The sequence below is a fragment of the Geotrypetes seraphini genome, chromosome 1 (genome assembly GCF_902459505.1).
Source record: "Geotrypetes seraphini chromosome 1, aGeoSer1.1, whole genome shotgun sequence".
Classification (NCBI taxonomy): Eukaryota; Metazoa; Chordata; class Amphibia; order Gymnophiona; family Dermophiidae; genus Geotrypetes; species Geotrypetes seraphini.
The window spans coordinates 319,520,727-319,544,335 of record NC_047084.1 but is presented as its reverse complement, the minus strand read 5'-3'; the positions used below and the strand labels follow the sequence as shown (position 1 = coordinate 319,544,335).

The window sequence follows — 23,609 nt, the reverse complement described above, 5'->3', positions numbered from 1 at the left end:
AAGCCGGTTCATTCATATCATACGAACGTAGAAAAGATTATGACTATTTATATTTAGCTATATAATGGCTGTCTTTGATCCAATGAATGCAACCGCCATGTCAGTCTCTTATATACAGGGTTGACTGAAACCTTGGGACCAATGCTCTCTCTATGGATTGGCTGGGTGCATGTAAATTTTCTCTCATGTGAGCAACGAGTTCTTAAAAAAAAAAAACAAAAAAAAAAAACTTGGAGTTTTTTTGTTTTTTTTTAAGAATTCGTTGCTCACATGAGAGAAAATTTACATGCACCCAGCCAATCCTTAGAGAGAGCATTGGTCCCAAGGTTTCAGTCAACCCTGTATATAAGAGACTGACATGGCGGTTGCATTCATTGGATCAAAGACAGCCATTATATAGCTAAATATAAAAAGTCAATCTTTTCTTCGTTCGTATGATGGAATGTGCTATGAGTGAACTGATTGATGGTTGGAACTAGTGCTGCCCGATTCAAGGAAAATTGTTTTGATTCAATTTGGTCTATTGAATTGATTTTTCGATTCAATTTACTTTTCCTGCCCAATCAGGTGTTTTTTTTTCCCAAAAGGCCTGGTGAGTTTATTATTGAAGCTTCTCCAACCCCACACCGGTGCTGTGGTGTAAATAAAACAAAGACTTTTCCTCTCTGCTAGGTCCTAGCTCATGCTTCCCAGCTCTGGCAGGATACACATTTCAAATCTGACATTGTAATCACAAAATAGAAAATAAAATTATTTTTTCTAATTTTTGTTGTTTGGTCATTTTATTATTCAAATCATGTTGGTCCCGGAGCATCCAGGCCTTTGATGCCGGCCTCATGACAATTACTTAAGAACCAATTGGCTTTCTTGTTGGCTGCAGTCACCATGAGATCGAATGTGGGATGCCCCCACTGAGCCACTATGCAATCAAACACTGAGTCAGGGACCACTCTGATGACTGAGAAAATCCGCTTCAATGTTGTCCACTCTTGCCATGTGCACTGCTTACAGTGCCAGTAGGTATCTCTGCCCACAAGAAAAGACGCTGCGCCTCCCTAACTCCTTGTGCCCTCCTGCCGATTGACATAAGCCGCCACTATGGCATTGTCCGAGAAATCCTACTATACTGCCATATAAGTGCAAGTGTATAGTAGGTTTTGGGGGTAAATTGGAGGGCTTGCCATAAATTATAAGAGGGTTATGGTGAGTATATCTGGCACTCTTTGTGATGTTCACAGCAGTGCCCTCTAAGGTGCCCCATTGCTCTAATGGGATGTCTGTGTGGCCAGTCTATTACAATGCTGGCCCCTCCCACATCCAAAGAGTCTAAATTTGGAGGCTTTCAACTTTGATGTTTCTGTATTTTTTTCCTTTATGTTTTTGTTTTATTTCTACATATTACCACAATATACAAGGCAATAACAAAAATGATCTAAGCCCCAATATTTGGGATTCAAGAATTGTGGTATTCCATGCCTGACAGAGTCAGCATTAGGGAGAATACAAGCCAGCAATTACCCTATGCTCCCATGCCACCAGGAAGGGGGGAGGCCTACATCTGTCAGAAGCTGGAGAAGCAACAACCTCCTGGCAGACTTTGGCCTAACCCCTCAAGCATTATTGCCCTGGGCCACAGCATATCTAACACTGGTCTTGACATCTGAAGAATGATTATAAATTTATATGCCTCTTTGCTGTAGAAACTGGCAAACAGATTTCCAGAAATCAATCAAAAACAAATTCAAATACTTCAGCTTACCAATTTCACTCTTCCATGCATGCCACCTCTGCTGCTTCCTTTTACTAGCTATCAGTGCCTTGGTAAAGATATTAAGATCAATCACTCCAACAAACTGTTGGCATGAATGTATAGATCAAGGGCTTATGAGCCAGTGTACATCAGCAGCTACAAGGCACCACCCCCCCATTAAGGGCAGTTGGAGGATAATGGATGCATGCCAACTTAGTTTTGTTCTGAAAACATTTTCAGGGCAAGGCCCCGCAAATCTGTACCATAACGACAATCGACTGTAAGGCTTAGAGATATGGGAAAAAAACATGTTGCTGGTTGTATTCTTGTTCAGCAACTTTCTGCAGTTCATACCTTAAATTTATAAAGTTGTGTCTGGAACTGTGTATTTAGTTTTAGATTTTCATTCTGTAGTCTCGCAAATGACTTTGAGAGTGTAGCTGAGAGAGACTCATTTACTTTAGCCATCAGCTCCTTTTGACACTCTACTTCTTTGGACAAACCATCATAGATTCTGTTTATACAACTGTTGTGCTGTGAGTCAATATTGAAGAATCTTTCCACAAGCTCCTATTTTTAAAACAGTAAACAAAATTACAATTCCATTCTAATAGCAGAAAAAAAGCCTCGATATACAATAAAACCAAGTTACTTACCAGTAGCAGGTGTTCTTTGAGGACAGCAGAAATTAAATCCTCATCTATGAGTGATGTCTCCAAGAGTTCAGCATGGGAATTGGTATCCCAGCAACTTTTTCCAGAAGCTTTTGGGCAGGCTCATTGCACATACATGCCTATTCCTGCCTGCAACTGTAGCACGGGACCGTCTCAGTCTACTACTATGATATCTAGAACAGTACGATTCCTTGGGAAGATGAGGGAGTGTGAGGATTAAAGTCCTGCTGTCCTCAGAGAACTATTGCTACAGAATAAGGAAGTTCATCTTCCCTCACCACTTTCCCGAGGGCAAGCAAGACTGTTTAATCCTATGACACTTCCTAGTTACAAACTACTTAAACAGAAAAAAGGGAAACACTACAAAATGTGGAGCTGCAACAGGCATTCACTACTACTATTATTATTTCTATAGTGCTACCAGACGAACACAGCACTTTATAGAGTCATGAAGACAGTCCCTGCTCAAAGGAACTTACAAGACAAACAGGATACAGTTAAGAGAAATGGTTAGTCTGCTGGCTAGGTTGGTGGACAGTGGGGAGTAGGATTATGGATTTAAGATTATATCAAAAAGGTGGGTTTTCAGTCTGCTTTTAAACAAGGTAAGGGAAGGGGTGTGGTGGACAAACTCAGATAATTTATTCCAGGCATATGGGGCAGCTAGATAAAAGGAACAAAGTCTGGAATTGGCAGTGGAGGAGAAGAGGACAACTAAGAACAGCTTATCTGAGGAATGGACTTCTCTGGTAGTTGTATAAGAAGAGAAGAGATATTGAGGGGCAGCAGAATGAACACACATGTAGGTCAGCAAAAGGAGCTTGAACTGTATGTGAAGGTGGAGTGAAGTGATTTGAGGAGAGGGGTGATATGAATGTAACAAATTTGGTAGAAGATAAGTCATGCAGCAAAGTTTTCCAAAGATTGCAGGGGGGGAGAGGCAGCACTGCGGGAGACCAGTTAGAAATAAATTGCAGTAATCTAAGTGTGAGGTTCCGAGTGTGTGTGGATGAATTTTAGTGATGTCGTAGAGCTAGAAACGATAGGCCTTAGCAGTTTGTTGGCTGTGTGTAGAAAATGAGAAGTTGGAATCGAAGACTCCAAGATTGTGAGCGGTGGAGACTGGAACGATGACAGTACTATTTACAGAGACAGAGAATAGAGTGACAGGAGCAGAGGGTTTAGGAGGAAAGAGGAACAGCTCAGTCTTGGACACGTTTAATTTCAGATGACAGCAGGATATCCAGGCAGCAATGTCAGCCAAATATTCACCCATATATTTTTGATGATAACAGAACACATTTATCTTTTTTTTTTTTTGGGGGGGTGGAAAACAGCAACCTGGAATTGAAGGACCTAGAAGGAATTGAATTAGACTCTCTAAACCTCAAATATATTGTGAAAAACTGTCACCTGATGAGTCCTGTTCTAAGTATAGTGAGTCCTGTTCTAATAATAGTGAGCTGTGAATGTATAGATGAAGTCCATGTCACAGCTCTACAAATGATCTCGAGTCTGCTACTAATGCAACCATAGCTGTGACACTGAGTTATGACATGAACCTTTACAGTCAGGTTAGCCTGGGTATAAGTGAAAGAAATGTTAGAAAAGTTTGCTGAAGATGATCCCATCCTGTTGTGTCACAACAAAAAGAAAACTGGTTAAACTTTCTTTTTTTTTTTAAAGATGTTAAAATATTGATTACACATTCATATTAACAACTATGGCATGGTGTTAAGGAGGTAATGCCTTTATCTAAACAACATAGTCAAGTTTGATTTTAGCAGACATGACAGTGCAAAATTGCTCCAGCACCACAAGAGATGAATTTACTGATCCTTTCATTCCTTTGGTGTAACTCTGCCAAAAAGGGGACAAATTCCAAGCAATTCCAGTCTGTTATAACATATGCCCAGACTGAAGTACAGAATGCTGCCCCAGAAACAAGGATCAGATTGCCACATTTAGCATGGAAGTCATGTTCAATTTGGTGGTGGCACTGTCTTGATGTAATCCGTTGAACACTATGAGTGGTGAGCGTGAGCGCTGACTTGGCCAGAGGAAACATGACAGCCGCACAAAAGAAACCAAGGGCAGCAACGTTACCCTTGGGTAAACTTTTTATGAATTTTAGCTTGCTACTGATAGGCCAAGGCTCTTTCACCTTTATGAGAATAAGGTTTAGGGAAAAAGGTTAGAAGGACTATTGACTGGTTAAAATAGAAAGCTGACACAAACTTTAGAAAGGAACTTTGGATCGGTATGCAGAACCACTCTGGTATTAGAAAACAGTGTAAGATGGATCAGTTATTAGCACAAGGGACCCACTAGCCTTGAGTACTGAAGTAACCACCATCAAAAGGGCTTCCAGGTCAGACATTTCAAGTGGCAGGTATCTAATGGCTCAAAAAGGAACTTTCATCAGTGGGGTAAGAACAGTAAGGTTCCATTACACTGCAGGAGGCATGATGAGTGGTTTAATCAGAAATGAACACCACAAAGTGAACTAAAGGCTGTATACAGATGGGTTTACAATAAGCACCAAGGTGAACCCTAATGGAGTTGGTCTTGAGATCAATCTCTGATAAATGTGGAAGGCATTCAAGCACCTTTTTATATTGAGCAAGTAAGTAAAAAGGCTTTTCCTCCCGTCACTATTCTTATTTATCCTTAGCCTCAATTTTGTTGTTAATTATACTTAATAGCTAAAAGTTTTTTTCCCTTGAGGATATTTTGCACCATTTCCACATTATGACAGTTTTCCAGCACTGGAGGTATGACCCTATTTCTTCCTGTTTGTTTATATGAGGGTCAATTGAAAGGTTTCTAGCCTGACCAAGAGTGTCTAGCAGATAATAATAATAATAATAATTTTAATTTTGTATACCGCCATACCCAGGGAGTTCTAGGCGGTTCACACAATGAAATACACACAATGTGGTTGAAATTGAAGAACATAACAAAGCAATCGTAAAGTCAAACTAGTTATAGGTTTATAATTAAGAGAGGGAAGGACTATATACAGTGCATACAGTAAGAGAATACATTGAATTTAAGAGAAGGAAGCCAATGCATATAAGTTAAATGGAGGGAGCAACAATCTTGAAAGAGTGGGAAGGGAAGAGGTGGAATACGTTAAGGAAGAGGAGGAGTGCGTTAAGGATTTGATTTGTTGAAAAGTAGCTTTGTTTTGTCAGCCTTTTGAAGTGAACTGTGCCACTTTATTAAAAAAAAAAAAAAAAAAAAAAAGGAGAACATTGTGTATCATGCCATGATAAAATTCCTTCATTTGAAAGGAAAATCGCCTACCCAAATTAAATTAGATCAGCAGTCTCAAACACCCGGGATGCATGCGGCCCCCCAGGGACTATTTTGCGACCCACAATCTGTCCTCTCCACTTCACAAGTTTTCTGATTGTGGAGAGGACAATCGCATACAGGCCGCGACTGCGGCTTGCCTAAAGCAGGTGTCCCCAATCTGCTTCCCTTCCCTTCTCACTGCCCTCCCTCAAGCCACTGCAATCGGGGAACAGGCCAGCGCCGAGGTCTTAGCTCTCCCTGCTTATCTTCCCCAGCTCGGAGCTGACCAACTCTCGCCACCCGACATCAATTCTAACTTCGGGGAGGAAGTTCCGGGCCAGCCAATCGCTGTACTGGGCCATGGTGCGCCCTCACCTGGAATACTGCGTCCAGCACTGGTCGCCGTACATGAAGAAGGACACAGTACTACCTGAAAGGGTCCAGAGAAGAGCGACTAAAATGGTTAAGGGACTGGAGGAGTTGCTATACAATGAGATTAGAGAAACTGGGCCTCTTCTCCCTTGAAAAGAGGAGACTGAGAGGGGACTTGATCGAAACGTTCAAAATACTGAAGGGAATAGACTTAGTAGATAATGACAGACTGTTCACCCTTTCCAAGGTAGGGAGAACAAGAGGGCACTCTCTAAAGTTGAAAGGGGATAGATTCCGTACAAACATAAGGAAATTCTTCTTCACCCAGAGAGTGGTAGAAAACTGGAACGCTCTTCCGGAATCTGTTATAGGGGAAAACACACTTCAGGGTTTCAAAACAAAGTTGGACAAGTTCTTGCAAAACTGGAATATACGCAGGCGAGGCTGGACTCATTTAGAGTACTGTCTTTGACCCGAGGGCCACCGTGTGAGCGGACTACTGGGCAGGCTGGACCACTGTTCTGAGCAGCGGCAATTCTTATGTTCTTAGGCATGAGGAAGTTGAGTGCGTGATGGGTTCCACTTTTGCTAACTGACAAAAAACAAGTTTGACTGGACATTTCAAAAACATGAGCGTTTTAAGTGCAATGAGAAATTACTGTCTCTACCTCTGCCGTGTCGGCAGCTGAGAAGGCTTGAAGAACTTCCGCCCACTTGAACAACATCTGTGCTCCAGGGGTAGGGGAGCACTACTGGTGCCTTCTTGTCTGTAGACATAAGCCACCGTGGCGGCATTGTCTGAAAACAGCCAGACAGGAAAGATTGCAAGGAGGAAATAGCAGAACTACTACAGCAGGTTTGTAATCTATCCCTGCAAACAGGTGTGATCTCGGAGGATTGGAAGATAGCAAATGTTACGCCCATCTTTAAAAAAGGATCAAGAGGTGACCCAAGGAACTATAGACCGGTAAGTTTGACTTCAATTCAGGGGAAGATGGCGGAAGCGCTGATAAGACAGCATCGACGAGCATCTAGAAAGGAATAAACTGATGAAAACAAGCTAACATGGCTTCTGCAAGGGAAGATTGTGACTAACGAACTTATTGCACTTCTTTGAAGGAATTAACAAATGGATGGACAAAGGGGACCCCATAGACATCGTATACTTAGATTTCCAAAAAGCCTTTGACAAGGTACCCCATGAGCGCCTACTATGGAAACTGAAGAACCATGGGGTGGAAGGAGACGTACATAAATGGATCAAAAATTGGTTGGTGGGTAGGAAGCAAAGGGTAGGAGTGAAGGGTCACTACTCTGACTGGAGGAGGGTCACAAGTGGTGTTCCGCAGGGGTCAGTATTCGGATCGCTGCTGTTCAATATATTTATAAACTAGTCTTTAAGCCCGTTACATTAACAGGTGCTAGAATAGATGTATGTCTGTCTGTCTCTCTGGCCCCCTGTCTGTCATTCATTCTTTCTTTCTCTCCTTGGCTAGTGTTTGTCTGGGGGGGGGGGGGTTTCCTCTCTCTCTTTCTCCTTAGATGCTGGCTGGCTGTCTTTCTTTCTGTCTGTCTCCTTGGCCCCCTGTCTGTTTGTCATTCTTTCTTTCTCTCTCTCTCCTTGGCCACAGGCTGTCTGTCTTTTTTTCTTTGTCTCTCTCTCCTTGCATGCTGGCTGTCTGTGTTTATTCTATCTGTGTCTTTATGTCTGTCTCTCTCCTCTGTCTCTCTCCCTGGCCCCCTGTCTTTCTTTCTGCATGTCTCTCTGTTTTTCTCCCTGGCCCCCCTGCCTACCTGTATTTATCTGTTGTGCCATGCCTGACTGTCTCTCCGTGGTCCCTTTCTGTCTCCCCACCCCCTCCCCAGAGCAAATTGTTGGTTGGGTTTTAGAATCTGGGGCTCCTAGGTCATGTATTCCTCCCTCCTGCCCAGATGTTCTTGCTTAGGTTTTTGTTTTTTTAACACATGTTGAATCTTGCGACGGGTAAAAATACCTCGGCCGCTCAAGAGATGTAAAAAGCATGCACCTGTTGTCACGGTTCAGTCTCTTCTTTCCTCCCCGCACTGTTGCTCTGTTGTCCGCAAATCCGGCGAGTTGGCGAGAGCTGGGGATCAGCTCGAGCGCTGAGTTAAGAGAGGGCATAGCCGGAAATGGAAAAACGGCACTACCATTTGAAGTTTATTTTTAAGTTTAAAGGTGCCGCTGTGGCTCCTCTCATGATCGTTGCCTGCGTCGGAAGCCTTCTCTGACGCAGGTGCGGCTCATGAGAGGAGCCGCCGCAGCGGCTTTAAACTTTTAAAATAAACTTCAGCCGGTAGTGCCGTTTTTCGTTGATGGAGGTCTGCGCGAGCAGGGAGGCGGTGTGGGGCCATTTATTTTTAACTTTGAAAGCGGCGCGAGCTGGAGCAAGTCGTCTATCTGCAGACCGTCCTGGCCCGGCGTCTGTCCTCCGCCGACAGCCGCTTCCCTCGAAGCCCTTCTCCTGGCAGCCGACGCTCCACGAGTCCTGGTATAGCGCATGCGCACTCTTGCCACCATAGCCTGACAGATCAGGGAAGCACACGGTAAGAGTGCATGTGCACTTAGCATTTTATTATATAGATTATCTAGATACAGAGACGCAGTGCGAAGTAATAAAATTCACAGATGACACAAAACTATTTAGTGGAGTTAGGACTAAAGAGGACTGTGAAGATTTACAAAGGGACCTGAACAAACTAGGAGAGTGGGCGACGAGATGGCAGATGAAGTTTAAGTAGAGAAATGTAAAGTCTTGCATGTAGGAAACAGAAGTACAGCTATACGATGGGAGGGCTAGTAATGGGTAAAAGTACCCTAGAAAAGGACTTGGGGGTAATAGTGGAAGTTTGTGGGACTGAAGTAGCACTCGAGGTCGAGGGTGTCACTGAAGAGTCCATTCTGAAGAGTTTTCCCACTAAAACCCGATGACATTTAAGGGCTCGAGGTTGAAGAATAGCACAGCGCTCGCACGACTTAGGACTATGGTCAGACCTGAGGCACTTGAAGCACCAGCGGTGTGGGTCTGTGAGAGAAATCGCACGCTGGCACTGGCTACACTTCTTGAAGCCCGTTACTGGCCGGGACATAGGAGGGAAGATAGCCGCTGCGAAGTTGAAGCCTGCAGCCGAGTGGCCTGCCCTACCAGTCAGTTGCCGAAGAAAAATAAGTCTTTATTTTTTAAATTAAAAGAAAATAAGTAACAGTGATTCGCAACTAAAAAGAACACAAACCGTGGTGAGAGAAGGCACAAAGCGAATGAAGTTCAGCGCAGAATGTCAAAGTACAGACTTTTCAGCTCCGCGGAAAACTGAGGAGACTTGCCCTGTGCTGGGTGGGAAGACACTCGCGCATGCGCGGTGTGGCTGACTCGAAACTTCTAAAGTTTTCTACAAGCAAGTATGCTTGCGAGGGCTCTGTGGATGACATCACCCATATGTGATAAAAGGTTGCCTGCTTGTCCTGGGATAATAGTGATATTTTCTAAGTATGCCAGTTTTCTTGTGTAAGAAAACCAAAGAAATACTGTGGAAAGACAATGTTCCTGAGATGGACTTTATTAAAAAGTATTAAGAAAAAAAAAAATCAATATAGCAATCCACATAAACAACCTTAAGGACCTAGTCCGCTGGGAGCGTTGGACCCTTTTCTTGTGTAATCCAGATTAGGAAAGTCTGTTCACTCTTGAAAACATGAGACCTATAGAATAATGCAGGAAATGCTATTGACTAATATGAAAAGCTGATGTTACCTTTGGCAGACATTTGGGGTGGGTTCAGGAGCGTCCATGTTGTGGAAAATTTTCAATGAGAAAGAATGAATGCAAAGAGAACCACCATCTCAAAAGCTTCCTTGGCTGGGTCAGTGACCACCTATCTAGAGTTCTTTTATAGGAGTACTAATAGAAAAAGTAGCATAATTGTTCAACAGGGTTTGGGTGAATAGACAAGCTGAGAGAAAAAAATAAAAGAATTGCCTATCCATTGGGGATCCTTTATAAAAATTTAAAAAATAACTCGACTTCTGGTGACGTCATGAGGTTGAGCAGACGCTGAGAGAGGCTCTGCTCCCGTCCTCGAGTCCCCTGTCATCTGCATTAAAGCTGTGTTTTAGGCAGGCTGTGGCTTGTTCAGTGAGGGGAGTGTTGCCTGCTGGTGTCCAGTTTCCCAGGGTGGTGTCCCGTATGTTTTATGGTGACCTGGCCAGTTTGAAAGGAATGGGAGCGTGGTAAACCCCCCCCAGACCAAGATGGTGTCTGCTTCCAGACTTGTGAGCCCTAACACTACTAATAATCCCATGTGGACGGCTGAAATAATAGTGGAGATCATGGCTGCTGTGGAGACAGCTATAGACAAAAAGCTGCAGTAATTCTTTGATAAAATAGATACGGCTCATGAACGATTGGACAGCATGAGCCTGGAGCTGGATGAGGTCCAGACATGGGTGATTGCCCTGGAGGATCGGGTGTCCCCGATGGAGTCGAGTGCTACCCGTATGGCCAAGCAACTAGCCCAGCTGACTGAGAAAGTCGATGACCTGGAGAACCGTACTAGATGCAACAATTTGAGGCTGGTTGGGCTGCCGGAGAGGATCGCTGATGCAGAGCAAATTGGTTTTTTGGAGTAGTGGATTCCTCAGTCTCTTTCTTTGGATTCCTGCCTGGGCAAGCTGCATGTGGAGAGAGCGCATCGTTTGGGGCCTAAGGGTTCTTGGCCCCAAGTGGCCATTTTCAAAATCTTAAACTTTGCCCATAAAATGGCAATCTTGCAGGCTATCCGGGCGGACAAGGACTTGCATCATGAAAACAAGAAAATCTTGTGCTTCCAGGATTATTTGCCCTTGGTAGCGGTGCGGCAGAAGGAGTTCACCCCCATTTGCTCTGCGTTATTCCATCACAAAGTAAAATTTGCTCTCCTCTATCCAGCACGTCTCCGGATTCAGCGACAGGGCAGACTGCAGACTTTTGATTCACCTGCTGAGGCCCTCACCTTTGTCAACATGCTGGGAATTATTGTGGTCCAGGCGGGGGACCGCTGTCTATGCCAGGGGACTGAGAACATTTCTGCAGAGGACTCATGAATCCTGGCTTGCTTGGTTTGTACTGGAGTGAGTGTTTTATGTCTGAATGGTGAGTGAATTGGTGCTGTTTCGATGGGGAGTGTGAAACGAGGGCAGGTTTAATTTGGGGTGGTGAAGCAGTGGTTGGTATTGGGGTGGTCTTTGTATTTAGGGGGCCTTGTCCTGTTGGTTAGTTGCATAGGGGAGAGGATTGGGACTTTTGCTGTGAAGTGGGATTTCTGGGGTTAATACTAAGAGGGGAGTGGGGGATCCTTTTGGTTTGGGTCTGGGGTGAGATGGGTTATACACTCCAGTGTTGGGGTTAGGTTTCCGGGGGGGAGGGCGACTGGTTGGGTTTCTTCTTGGTCAGAGGTTTGTGGGGGATCTGGTGAGGGCTGGGCGCAGGATCCTCTTGTACATTTCTTGGAGTCTGCTATTTGCATGTTTGTGGTATGATACTGGGTGAGTCTGCACTACGGGCATGCTCATGGAATCTGGCAGGCATCAATTCGCCTGTGAAATGCTCAAAAATTTTATAGTTATTAAAGAAACAGCATATGCATATTGCTTGTCTCCAGGAGACCCATTTATCCGATAGTGAGCTTGACAAATTGGCTCGGGGTTGGGTCAAGGAGGTTTTCTACTCCTCGGGCAACATCCATAGTGCAGGAGTGGAAATCCTCCTAAGTAAATTTCTTCCTTATACTGTTTGTAAGGTTGTCAAGGATCGGAGATGGGGGGGGGGGGGGGTATTTGTTCTTTCATTTGGAGGTGCAGGGACAGGAGCTGGTGATTGCTAATATCTATGCCCCAAATGTCTTTGACATGGATTTTTTTCAACAGTTAATTGGTTTGTGTGTCATCTTTCTGCACCTTCCCACTCTGTTTGGTGATTTCAATGTGGTCCTTGATCCAGATATGGATCGCTTGGGGGTGAGGCTTCTTCTGCTGATCATCGGCCCACGTGGGGCTTTGCCCAGTTTTGCCAGGTATTGGATTTGGTAGATGTTTGGCGATTTTATCATCTTGTTAATAAGGATTTCACCCATGTGGCCCAGGCTCATCATACTATGTCACAAATTGGTGACTGGTGTCTTCTTCCTCCTAGGGTGCTGCGTGCGGAGATTGGAACCCCCACGGTTTCTGATCACGTTGTTGTGTGGGTGGAGATTTAGGGCGTCCAACTTGGGAACGTGCCTGGTCAGTGGAAGTTTCCTAGATACCTTTATTGGGACCCCTGTAATATAGGGAGTTCATTCTTCAGACATGGGATAACCATTTGCGGGACAATGCTCACTCTACATTGGACCTGGTGCTTTTATGGGAATCTGCCAAGGCAGTCCTCCACGGAGAGACTTTAGTGTATGTGGCCAGGAAGCGGAAGGAATACTCGCGGGAACTCTTATATTTACATCACAATATTGAACCTTGTAAGCGTCAATGGATCGCTTCTCGCAGTCTGGCTGATAGGACTCCCTTCAGGTTGCTTGGGTGGCATTGCAGGTTGAACTTCATGAACATGCTTTAAAGTCCTTCCAATTTTACAAGCATAGATTTTTATAGATATGGGAATCGTCCTGGTAAATTGTTGGCCTGCATGGTTCATCCCTGGCAGGGTCCCCATTTTTGTCAAGGGCTTTTGCAGCATAATTCCTCAGTCACAGATGGGACTGTCTCACTGACATTTTTTCCCGCCACTTTCAAGAGTTCTTTTCGCGGAGACTTGTCTCCTGGTGACTTGGCTTCCTATTTGGACTCTTTACATTTGCCCTGAGGTTGAGGCTCTGCATGCTCCCATTACTGCTTTGGAAATCAGGCAGGCCATTAAGGACTCTCCGCTTTCAAAGGCTCTGGGCCCCGATGGTCTCTCTTCTGAGTTTTATAAAATCTTACAGGATCGTATTGTTGGTTCTTTGGAGGCTTATTTTGCTCGTGTGGTATCCATGGGGGCCTTCCCTACCCATGCTAATCGTGCACATATTGTGTTGATTCCCAAGCCTGATAAAAACCCGGATTTTGTGGATCCTTACTGTCCTATTTCATTAACTATGAACTTAATCTTGGCTAATCGTTTATCCGTTTTACTGCCTGATTTGATACATCAGGATCAGGTGGGGTTCGTTCGGGGGAGACAGGCTGTTTGGAACGTCTGGAAGGTGATGGCGGCCCTGGGACATAGTGCTACTCACTCCCTTCCGGGCTTCTGATCAGTCTTGATGCTAGTAAAGCATTTGATTGTGTGGACTGGGAATATTTGTTCACTGTGCTAGAGGGCTATGGGTTGGGGGGCTCTTTTTTGAATATGGTTCATCTTCTGTATCACCTTCCTAGTTCCGCGGTGTTGGTTAATGGGCTGGTATCTGGTTATTTTCCGGTGGAGCGTGGAACTCGACAGGGTTGCCTTCTTTCCCCTTTATTGTTTATCTTATATTTGGAACCTTTATTGTGGCAGATCCGAGAGGATGGGTTGGTCTTTGGGCTGTCCGTGGGGCTAGAGGAGGTGCATTGCCTGGCATTTGCGGATGACATTTTGCTTCTGTTGACCCAACCTGGTCGGTCTCTTCCGCGGGTGATGCAGTTGGTTGGTGATCATGGGAGGGTGTCTGGTTTGGAACTAAACTTGGAGAAATCGGAGGTCCTGGCTTTTGGTGGGTACACCTATGTGGACTGTACGCGCTCCTTCCCTTTGCGAAAGGTGGCACACAAACTTAAATATGTGGGGGTTTATATATCACTGGCTCTTTGTCCCAGGCCTACCAGGAAAATTTTATTGTGTTATTGGGTAAATGCCAGGATCTTTTGGGTCTCCGGTCTCATTTCCCTTTGTCTTTACAAGGTCGAATTGCACTCTATAAAATGGTTTTGTTCCCCAAGTGGGTCTATGTGATGCAGCCTTTTCCATTGTATATTACTAATAAGGATATTAACATGTTTCACACTGTATTATGTAAATTTCTATGGAATCATAGAAAACCACGCATTACTCTTGCTCAATTATCTCTACCTGTGGGGAAGGGGGAGGATTGGCACTTCTGGATTTGAGGAGATACAATGTGGCCTGCCTTCTTCGACATCTGGTAGATTAGATCAAGAACACCAAGTATTACACACTTGTCACTCTTGAGCAACAATTAAAGGCTCCTACTCACCTGCTGTATTACCCTTATGTTAAGCGCCCTCATTGGATTTTTCCCACTAGGAATCATCCTCTGCTGAGATCTATGCGACAATGTTGGCAATGGTTTTGTAAGCAAATGCATCTGCCTTTTACCTCCACGGTCCTACTGCCCCTGTGGGATAATCGCGATCTGGATCCGGACGCATCCAAACTTTACATGCAGAGATGGAGTGCTTGAGGCCTTGGTGTCAGGGGACTGAGTGCTTTGTTCTTTTCCGGACCTGCAGGAGGCGGGCTGTTGGAGGCTCGAGATTGGTTTTTCTACCGCCAGGTAACTCACTTCCTTCAATTTTTAGATGTTGCTACTTTGAAAGAAGACATGGCAGATGTGGTGTATGAGACCTTGACTCTATCCCGCTTGACTTGGATCAGTTTATCTTTTCATCAAGTCAACTTAGATAGCTTCAATACCCCTTGGGACTACAAGGTGGTAGCGGTTCAATGGAACCAGGACCTCTCCCCTTCGGAGCAGATTACGGGGGATGGACTTCATCTTCTTATGAAACATCTGACTCGTTCCGTTGTACTTCAGGAGCAGCAGTTCAAGTTTCGTTTGCGGCTGAATGTGTCTCCTTATAGGGCATGTGTATCTGGATAGGCCTCTGATGCCTGGTGTCCTAAGTGCCAGTTCTCCCCTGCCAGGTTGCTTCACATGTTTTGGTCTTGTGATCGCATTCAAACATTTTGGTTTTTTGTAGCCCTGTACTTGCAGTCTGTTCTGCATAAGCAGATTCCTCTGAGGGCGGATGTTCTGCTCTTTTCTCAGGGGTTTGTTTGGGTTTGTCTAGGGGGGGGGGGGAATTTATTACTGCAAAAAGCATCCTTACTGGCTCGAAAATATATTCGCTTGTTGTGGCGTCAAGCTGAGGTGCCCACTATTACTCAACGGAGAAATAAAATGTTTACTTTGTTAAAATTTGAATATCTGGATATCCGACGGGGTGGGCCAGATCAATGGAGGAAATTTAGGAGAATCTGGGCTCCTGTTTGGGAGGGACTGCCCCATAGAGCTAGAAGTTCGCTTTTGAACTTTTGACACTGGAGTGCAGGGATGGGGGGAGAGGTTCATGGGGGTGGGGTACGTGGTGGTGTGTGTGTGTGTGTGTGTGTGTGTGTGGGGGGGGGGGGTGTTGGAAACTTTAGGTCTTTGTGAAAGATTAACACGGAGGACCTTCCTAGTTCTGCTAATTTTCATTGTTTGCTGTTGTATGTATTTTCCAAAAATGAAAAAATTCAATAAAAATTATATTTAAAAAACCCTCCTACTTACATTGAAAGCTCATTTGACATCAAGTTAATTTGATTTTTTTTCTCTAATCTGAATTAACAAAAACCAACATTCCCCACAGTACAATCAATTTTTATTCAGTGTTTTTGAAAAGACTAAACTATGAGCTCCTTTTATGAAGGTGCGCTAACGTTTTTAGCATGTGCTAACCCTGCGCTACATGGAAAATATTAACGCCAGCTCTATGGAGGCGTTAGCGTCTAGCGTGTGTGGCATTGTAGCGTGAACTAAAAACGCTAGCACACCTTCGTAAAAGGAGCCCTATGTGTCTTCAGGGTAAATAAAAGTTACAATACCTGGAGTTGCTGATTTCTTTCTTCTTGGAAACCAATGAACTTGGCAATTTCAATTTCTGTTTGAGAATAATGATTAGATTGCATAACAGAAATTTCCTTCTCCAATAGATCAATATGATTTGAGAGTTCATTGTTTTTCATCTTCTCTTCCTGCAGTTTCTATAAAATAAAATGTTTCCTTAGACTTATTTAAAGCTGATATACAAAGAACTCGCCACTTGGGCTACACAGTATCAAGGAGAAATTAGATTCTTACCTGCTAATTACATCAGTCTGCCGAATAGCCAAGCAGAACTAAGAACTAGAAAATGACACGGTTGTTGTTACCCGCGATTAACCCGTTAAAACGGTGACAAAAAAGGTCACTGCCCCGTGAAGCAGTGAATGGTCTTGTCTCCGCAGTTAAAGGAGTGAGCACACGCGGTGAACAAGCATGTGGTCCGGCAGCCCCCTTTCCCGCCGGCCATCCAGCCGTGCATCTCCCTCCCTCCCTTTCCTTTCTCTTTGTGGTGATTTCTATACGGCTATGCATTGTATTGCAGCCAGAGCCTTGAAGTCGCGTCACATGTGGCTGCTGGAAAAGTCTCCTCTGATGCAATTTCCAGTTTCTGGTTGCAGCGGATGAGACTTTTCCAGCAGCCAACGCGATGCGACTTCAAGGCTCCGACTGCAATACAAGGCATAACCTTATAGAAATTGCCATGAAGAGAAGCTAAGGGGAAGAGAAGGACGGAGTGCATGGCTGGCCAGCAGGAGGGAGCTGCTGGACCGTGCAAAGGGAGCTGGGGAAGAGAAAGTGGGGAGAAGACGCTGGGAAATGGGGAAGAGAAAGTGGGGAGAAGACACTAAAGGGAAATGGGGATGACAGAGTGGGGAGAAGACGCTGAAGGGAAATGGGGATGACAGAGTGGGGAGAAGACGCTGAAGGGAAATGGGGATGACAGAGTGGGGAGAAGACGCTGAAGGGAATAGGGAAGAGAGAATGGGGAGAAGACGCTTGAAGGGAATAGGGAAGAGAGAATGGGGAGAAGACGCTTGAAGGGAAGAAAACAGAGATGCCAGACTATGGGGGAGCGGAGGGAAGAAAATGGGTGCCAGACCAATTGGGAGGGGGGGGGGGGAGTGAAGGGAGAGGCACAGTAACAGAGCAAATGGAAGACGCAGAGAGAAGACAGACAGTGGATGGAAGGAATTGAATGAGAAGATGAGGGAAGCAGAAACCTGACAACAAAGGTAGAAAAAAATTTCTATTTATTTATTTTTCTTTAGGATAAAGTAGTATATTAATTGTGCTTATAAAAATTTATAAACAAAGCCCTGCCAGCTGAACATCTTTCTCTAGTTCAGCAGCCAGAACTTTGATTTATAAGGAAGGAATAAGCTAAATATTGCAGTACTGAGGCTTGTATGAATGCTGCGGGGACAGGGACAGTGGTCGCGGGAATAGAGGTTGCGGGGATAGGGCAAGGACAGGGACGGTGGTCTCGGGGATGAGGCGGCGACAAGCACAAATTTTTTCCGCTTGTCATTCTCTACTAAGAACTACATACAGAAAACAAACAAGACTCCGAACAGGAATATCAACAAATAAAAACAGAAATGCTGTTGGAAAATACAAAGGAAGAAATGCAAATAGCAAACTTCCTTACAGATTGTCAGCTAAGCCACAGCCGCTGTTCTTATTCTCCCTGGCCCTAGAAAAATACTAGAAACTGACTAAAAAATGAAAATCTGCATGCAAGAACATGACAATAGACGGTGGGGTCCTATGATGGTCTGGAGAGGCTAAAAGAAAGTAAATTAGCAGGTAAGAACTTAATTTCTCCTTCTTTAGCAACTCTCCAGATCAGCATAGGTTAATCTTATAAGTGGGACGTACCAAAGCAGTCCCCATCATGGGTGGGACCCCCCGGAAGGCCGACACCAAAACATGCTCACTGAACACCGCGTCCAGACGTGCCTGAACGTCCACATGGTAGTGCCTGACAAAGGAATGTAGAGAAGACCAGACCGCCACCTTACAAATATCCGCTGGAGGCACCAGCGAAGACTCAGCCCAAGAAGCTGCCTGACCCCGAGTGAAATGAGCCTTGAGAAAATTCCAGAACAGTCTTTTTCTAAAGAAGATAAGTGGAAGCAATAGTCTCCTTGATCCAGTGTGCAATGGTAGCCTTGGAAGCACCATCCCCCAATGAGGACCTGCTAGAAGGACAAAAAGATGATCTGATTTCCTGAGTCCTTCGCAAGTAGACGCGAAGGACCCGACCAACATCCAATTTGCGCAACTGCTTCTGCTCAGAAGAACCTGTCCGACTACCCAGGATCAGGAGGACCACAAACTGATTGACATGAAAAGGAGAAACTACCTTTGGCAGAACGGAAGGAACAGGCCTCAACATGACCCTCTCCCTAGAAAACTCGAGGAAGGGAGACCCTACAAGAAAGAGGCTGCAGCTCCGAAACACGTCTAGCAGAAGTAATAGCCACCAAGACCACTGCCTTAAGAGTAAGGTCCTTCAATGAGCAGGCACCCAAAGGCTTAAACGGGGGAGGGGGGGTGCACCAGTCCAGAAAGAAACCAGATTCAAATCCCAAGAGGAAACAGACGGTCGCATGGGAGGATTGAGCATCTTGGCCGCCTGCAAGAAGTGAACATCAGGAATGGCAGTCAGTCAGACGCTGACCCTGTAATAACCCACGAAAGGCTGACAGAGCCGCAAGTTGAATCCGGAGAGAAGACCAAGCCAGGCCCCTGACCAGGTCATTCTGCAAGAACTCTAAGACGTGTGAGAAGAGACCTCTCCCTGCGCCGTACATCACTCCTCAAATATACGCCAAACCCGCACATAAGCCAGAGAAGTGGAATGTCTGTAGGACCCCAAGAGAGAGAAGATCACTATCTGAATACTCCTTCCTACCTAGGTGTTCCCTTTCAAGAGCCAAGCCCAGTGTTCTCCCTAGGGACTTTTAGCCGGGTGGACCACCCTGGTAATTTAGATGACTACCTGGCTAAATTCTGCTGCTGCCGCCGCATTTAAAAAACAAAACAAAACAATGGCTTGGAGATTTCACACCTTAGCCCGTAGCAAACTTATGCTCTGGGGCTCTAAAGTGTGCGTGCCAGCTTCCCTTCTCTTCAAAACTGGAAGTTATGTCTGGGGGAGGGCAGGGGGAAGAGAAGGGAAGCCGGCATGCACATGTTAGAGCCCCGAAGCATGCGTTTGCAAAGGGCTAAGGCGGGAGACAGGTCAGTGAAGCTTACAATTTGCTCTTCTTGCTGCCGGGTCCTGCCTACTTTCTGTTTCCGCGAAGGCAGGACCCGGCAGCATTTCTCCCAATAGGTCGATCGCGATCTTGGGCCGATCAGCCTTCCTCTCTGATGGCAGAATTGACGTTGGGGAGAGGAATGCTGGTCGGCCCGAAGCAGGGAGAGCTTGGGGCTGCAGCAGCGGTGGCTTTGGGGCCTGTTATACGATGACGACGGCTGTTCCCCGATGGCAGCGGCATTGGCAGTGGCTTGGAAGAGGGCAGGGAGACAGAAAGAAAGAGGGCAGGCAGAGAGAGAGAGACAGAAGGAAAGAAGAGAAACAGAAAAAAAAAAAAGGGGGCATGAAGAGAGAAAGAAAGGGCAGGGAGAGAGGAAAAAAAAGTTTGGGGAGGGAATGAGGTCTGGAGGAGAGGAAGCATACAGGCTGAAAGAAGGGAAGAAAGATTGGATGCACAGTCAGAAGTGCAACCAGAGACTCATGAAATCACCTGACAACAAGGTAGGAAAAATTATTTTATTTTAAATTTACTGATCAAAATGTGTCTGAATTTATATCAGCTGTCTATATTTTACACTATGGTCCCCTTTTACTAAACCGCAATAGAGGTTTTTAGCGCAGGGAGCCTATGAGCGTCGTCGAGAGCAGCGCTGGGCATTCAGTGCAGCTCCCTGCGCTAAAAACTGCTATCGTGGTTTAGTGAAAAGGGAGGGGGGTATATTTGTTTATTTTTGTATGGTTGTTACTGAGGTGACAGTGCATAGAGTCATCTGTCTTGACCTCTTTGAAAAAACCCTGGAATAGGAATGATAATTAACACTTTCTATGCGTACAGTGTGCTTTGTGTTTTTAAAAATTTTTATTGTTGGTAGATCATTTTGACTTGGTCATTTTAAAAGTAGCTCGCAAGCCCAAAAAGTGTGGGCTCCCCTGCTCTAGAACATCGCTTCTTAGATTTATCAAGTTGTGCAGTGAGGGGCCAGCACTTTACTTCTTATCTCCTCGTGTACAGCACGGTTCTTTATTCTAAGCTGCTCTGGCACTAACAGTACTACGGGTGCCTTATGCTACTTTCACTACCACTTGCAGTCAGGTTCGGCATTTTATCATGATTTTGGTTTTTATTTAGTTTTTCACCAGTATTTTCATTTATTTATTAAAGCAGCCTTTTATAACAGCCCGATGACCCTCCCCTATCAGTGTGCATTCAATCCACTGCCGACACTTATTTGGTGCCTCTTTCAACGGAACAAATATCATAGCCCCACTGTCGCATGTTCACATTTATTCTGCGTACGAGTTTATCTCATCAGTACAGAGACTTTTTCGGTAAGTCCATTTTATTCTCCCTTTTTTACTTTCCCGAGTGCTGTGGTTTTATTCTTTGGTTTTAATAGAAGCTCATTTGAACAATAATTTAGATCTTTCCCAGGTTTCACTTTTCATCTACCCAGTCGGCTTGTCTTTGAGCTACTATTGGCTTATGTTTTCAAGATACACTATATTATCAGCTGTTCATTTCCCATATGTTTACTTTTGCCCTGTTTAGGTCTATATAGTCTAGGCATACTGTTTGTAACCAGCCATCATTTTAAGTATGTATATGCCCTATTTTAGGGGGGGGGGTCTAAGTTCTTTTAGCATGTTATTTCATTACTTTGGAGTTCGGTGTTACAATATGTTGTTCTTGGTTTTTAGTTTACACATTTATTCTTTTCTATGACATAGTCGCATTGCAATTTTACTCAAAAGTATAAATAGGTATCCATATTTCCATTCAAGTTTCATCACGGTGCTCTGGTTTTGGCTCCAGTATTTGCCACTTCCGTCCACCAGATCTGGCTATCCATTACCGTCTCATATTTTAAAGACTCACTCGTTATAATTAGCGGTGATCCACACGTCTCTTTGTAATAGACATGTCCGATTTTAGCGTTTGGATCTTAGTACTATGGGCTTGGTCTTTTCTGGTTTCCTTTCTATAGTCTGCTTTTCACCTGGGGTCTTGAGTTTAGAATTACATTTTATGACATATTTTTGTGGTTATAATTGTATGACATGTCTAAATCGGTCAAGTTATCCATTCTTTCCATTATTTTTTGTCCCCTCATACAGTGGCAGACCGCCCCGGGTGCCAGCTCTAGGGGGGTACACAGCCGGCTGGATCCAGAACCTTCCAAGCTGCTCTAAATGGCACCTGCACCTCAGCATGGCTGCCGTACTTATTCTGAAGCAGAGTTGGCAGCCGCACTGAAGTGCAGGAAGGTCCCGCGATGACTGCATTTGCCGCCTCTGCTTCCGGAAGAAGTAAGTGATGTCGGAAGAGGTGGACCGGCAGCTGCAGTCATTGCGGAACCTTGCCGCAACTCCCTGTGTCTGCAGGCCCACCCCCTCCAACGTCACTTACATCTTCCAGAGGCAGAGGCAACAGAAGCAGTCATCATGGGACCTTGCTGATTTGGAGGGAGAGAGGAGCATAGAAGGGTGGTGGAGGGAGAAAAAGGGAGTCAGGATGATATGGAAGGGTGGTGGAGGGAGAGAAAGGGGGCAGATGCTAATGGAATTGGTGTGCATGGAAAGAGAGAGAGACATAAGGGGGAAGGATACTGGATGGAATTGGGTTGGAGGGAAAGAAAGGGGGCAGATGCTGATGGAAGTGGGGGAAGGGAGAGAAGAGAGTGAAATGCCAGACCATGGGTGTGGGAGAGGGAAGGGAAGAAGATGGATGCCAGAATAATAGGGGTGAAGGGAGAGATGAAAGGGGAATACAAGGAGAGAAGATGCCATATAGAAGAGGCAGAGAGAGGGTAGACAGTGGATGAAAGGAAGAGAGTGACAAGACTATGAGGAAAGCAGAAACCAGAGAAGACAATGTAGAAAAAAATTATATTTATTTATTTTTTTGCTTTAGGGAAAATGCATCGCTGTTTCTGTGGTGTTGCATTGTATGCAGAGTCCAGCTTCTTGGTTCAATTTAAGCTTTGTCTACGTTTTTCTATTTTATCCCCCCTTTTACAAAACTGTAGAGCATTTTTTTAGCACCAGCCATGGTGGTAATTGCTCAGAATTCTATGAGAGTCTGAGCTGTTACCACTATGGCTAAAAACCACATTACAGTTTTGTAAAAGGGAGAGGGGTTAGTTTGTGATTACATACTCCATACTAGGCGAAGGTGTTTTCTATGTTCTGTGCGTTCGAAAGACATGATTTTCAGTTAAGATTGACTGTGTAGGATTGATCTGTACTAATCTGGCTTGTTTAATTTTACAATGGGTGTATTGATGTACTGCTCACTGCAGTATGTAAGATGCTGCCTTTTCCTAGGTACACTCTTGTGTAATGTGTGGATTGTTACTAAAAATCATGTTTATCATACAGATGGGGGTGTATCAAAAAATGATGGGCCTCAGGTGTCACATATGCTAAGTACACCGCTGCCTTCATAGACCACTGCCTTCATAGTTTATATCTAATCCACAAGCCTGCTTTTAGGACCTACAGGGTATGTATCCCTCTGATTCATGACAATTTCACTTCTCATGTTATTTTATCCATTCTTTTTATTATACAACTGACCCGATAAGCATCATTCTTTGATGTGATTGGACCTTGAAAACTAACGGCAACAGTGTTCTCCCCAGAAATTTTTTCCAGCCATGAAAAATATTTGCTGCATTTAGTGTGCCACAAAAAACATTTGCTCCGTTTAGTGTGCCGGAGTTAAAAAAGTTTGAGAGATGCTGCTCTATACCATTTGAAAGAGGGCAAATATCTAATTATTCACTTCTAGAATTGGATAATTCTTAAATTTAATAAAAAATTATAGAACAAGTGTCAAACCTTAAGAAAGGCAGTCATATTGAGCATTGGAAAATAACTAATAATAATTAACTAATACAAATAGTACACATTTAGGGCTCCTTTTACTAAGCTGCGATAGCAGTTTTACCGCGCGCTTAGCTCGCGCAGAATTGCCGTACGTGCTAGATGCTAACGCCAGCATTGAGCTGGCGTTAGTTCTAGCCATGTAGCGCGGCAATTCTGCACGCGCTAAAAATGCTATTGCAGCTTAGTAAAAGGATCCCTTAATTTTCCCCACCACCAAATTTCCCCGTCTAGCCCCAAAGGCTACTTTTTCATGCCACTCAGCTGGGAAAAATTTCTGGGGAGAACACTGCAAGCCGTAAGGCAAAAAAGGGAGCCTGATCAAACAAGGTAATGGGACCCTGAGTCAGACGATCAGGTGATAGAGGCAGAGGATCTGACACAAGAAGCCACACCAGATCTGCATACCACAGACGTTGGGGCCAATCTGGAGCCACCAGGCCCGGTTGACAAACAATGCGGAGTAGAACTCTGCTCACTAATGTCCATGGAGGTGAATACATACAACAGCCCTCCGTTGGCC

General features: G+C 44.7%; 1 protein-coding gene across 1 annotated transcript in view; it reads right to left on the bottom strand.

Moving 5' to 3' along the window:
• Positions 1 to 23,609, bottom strand: part of CENPE (centromere protein E) — a 539,120-nt gene that overhangs the window by 89,816 nt on the left and 425,695 nt on the right. Inside the window, exons 40-41 of the mRNA XM_033956806.1 lie at positions 15,936 to 16,094; positions 2,105 to 2,320 (exon numbers count right to left, since the gene is read on the bottom strand). Coding sequence (XP_033812697.1) covers positions 2,105 to 2,320; positions 15,936 to 16,094 — 375 coding nt within the window. The remainder of the gene's footprint in view (positions 1 to 2,104; positions 2,321 to 15,935; positions 16,095 to 23,609) is intronic.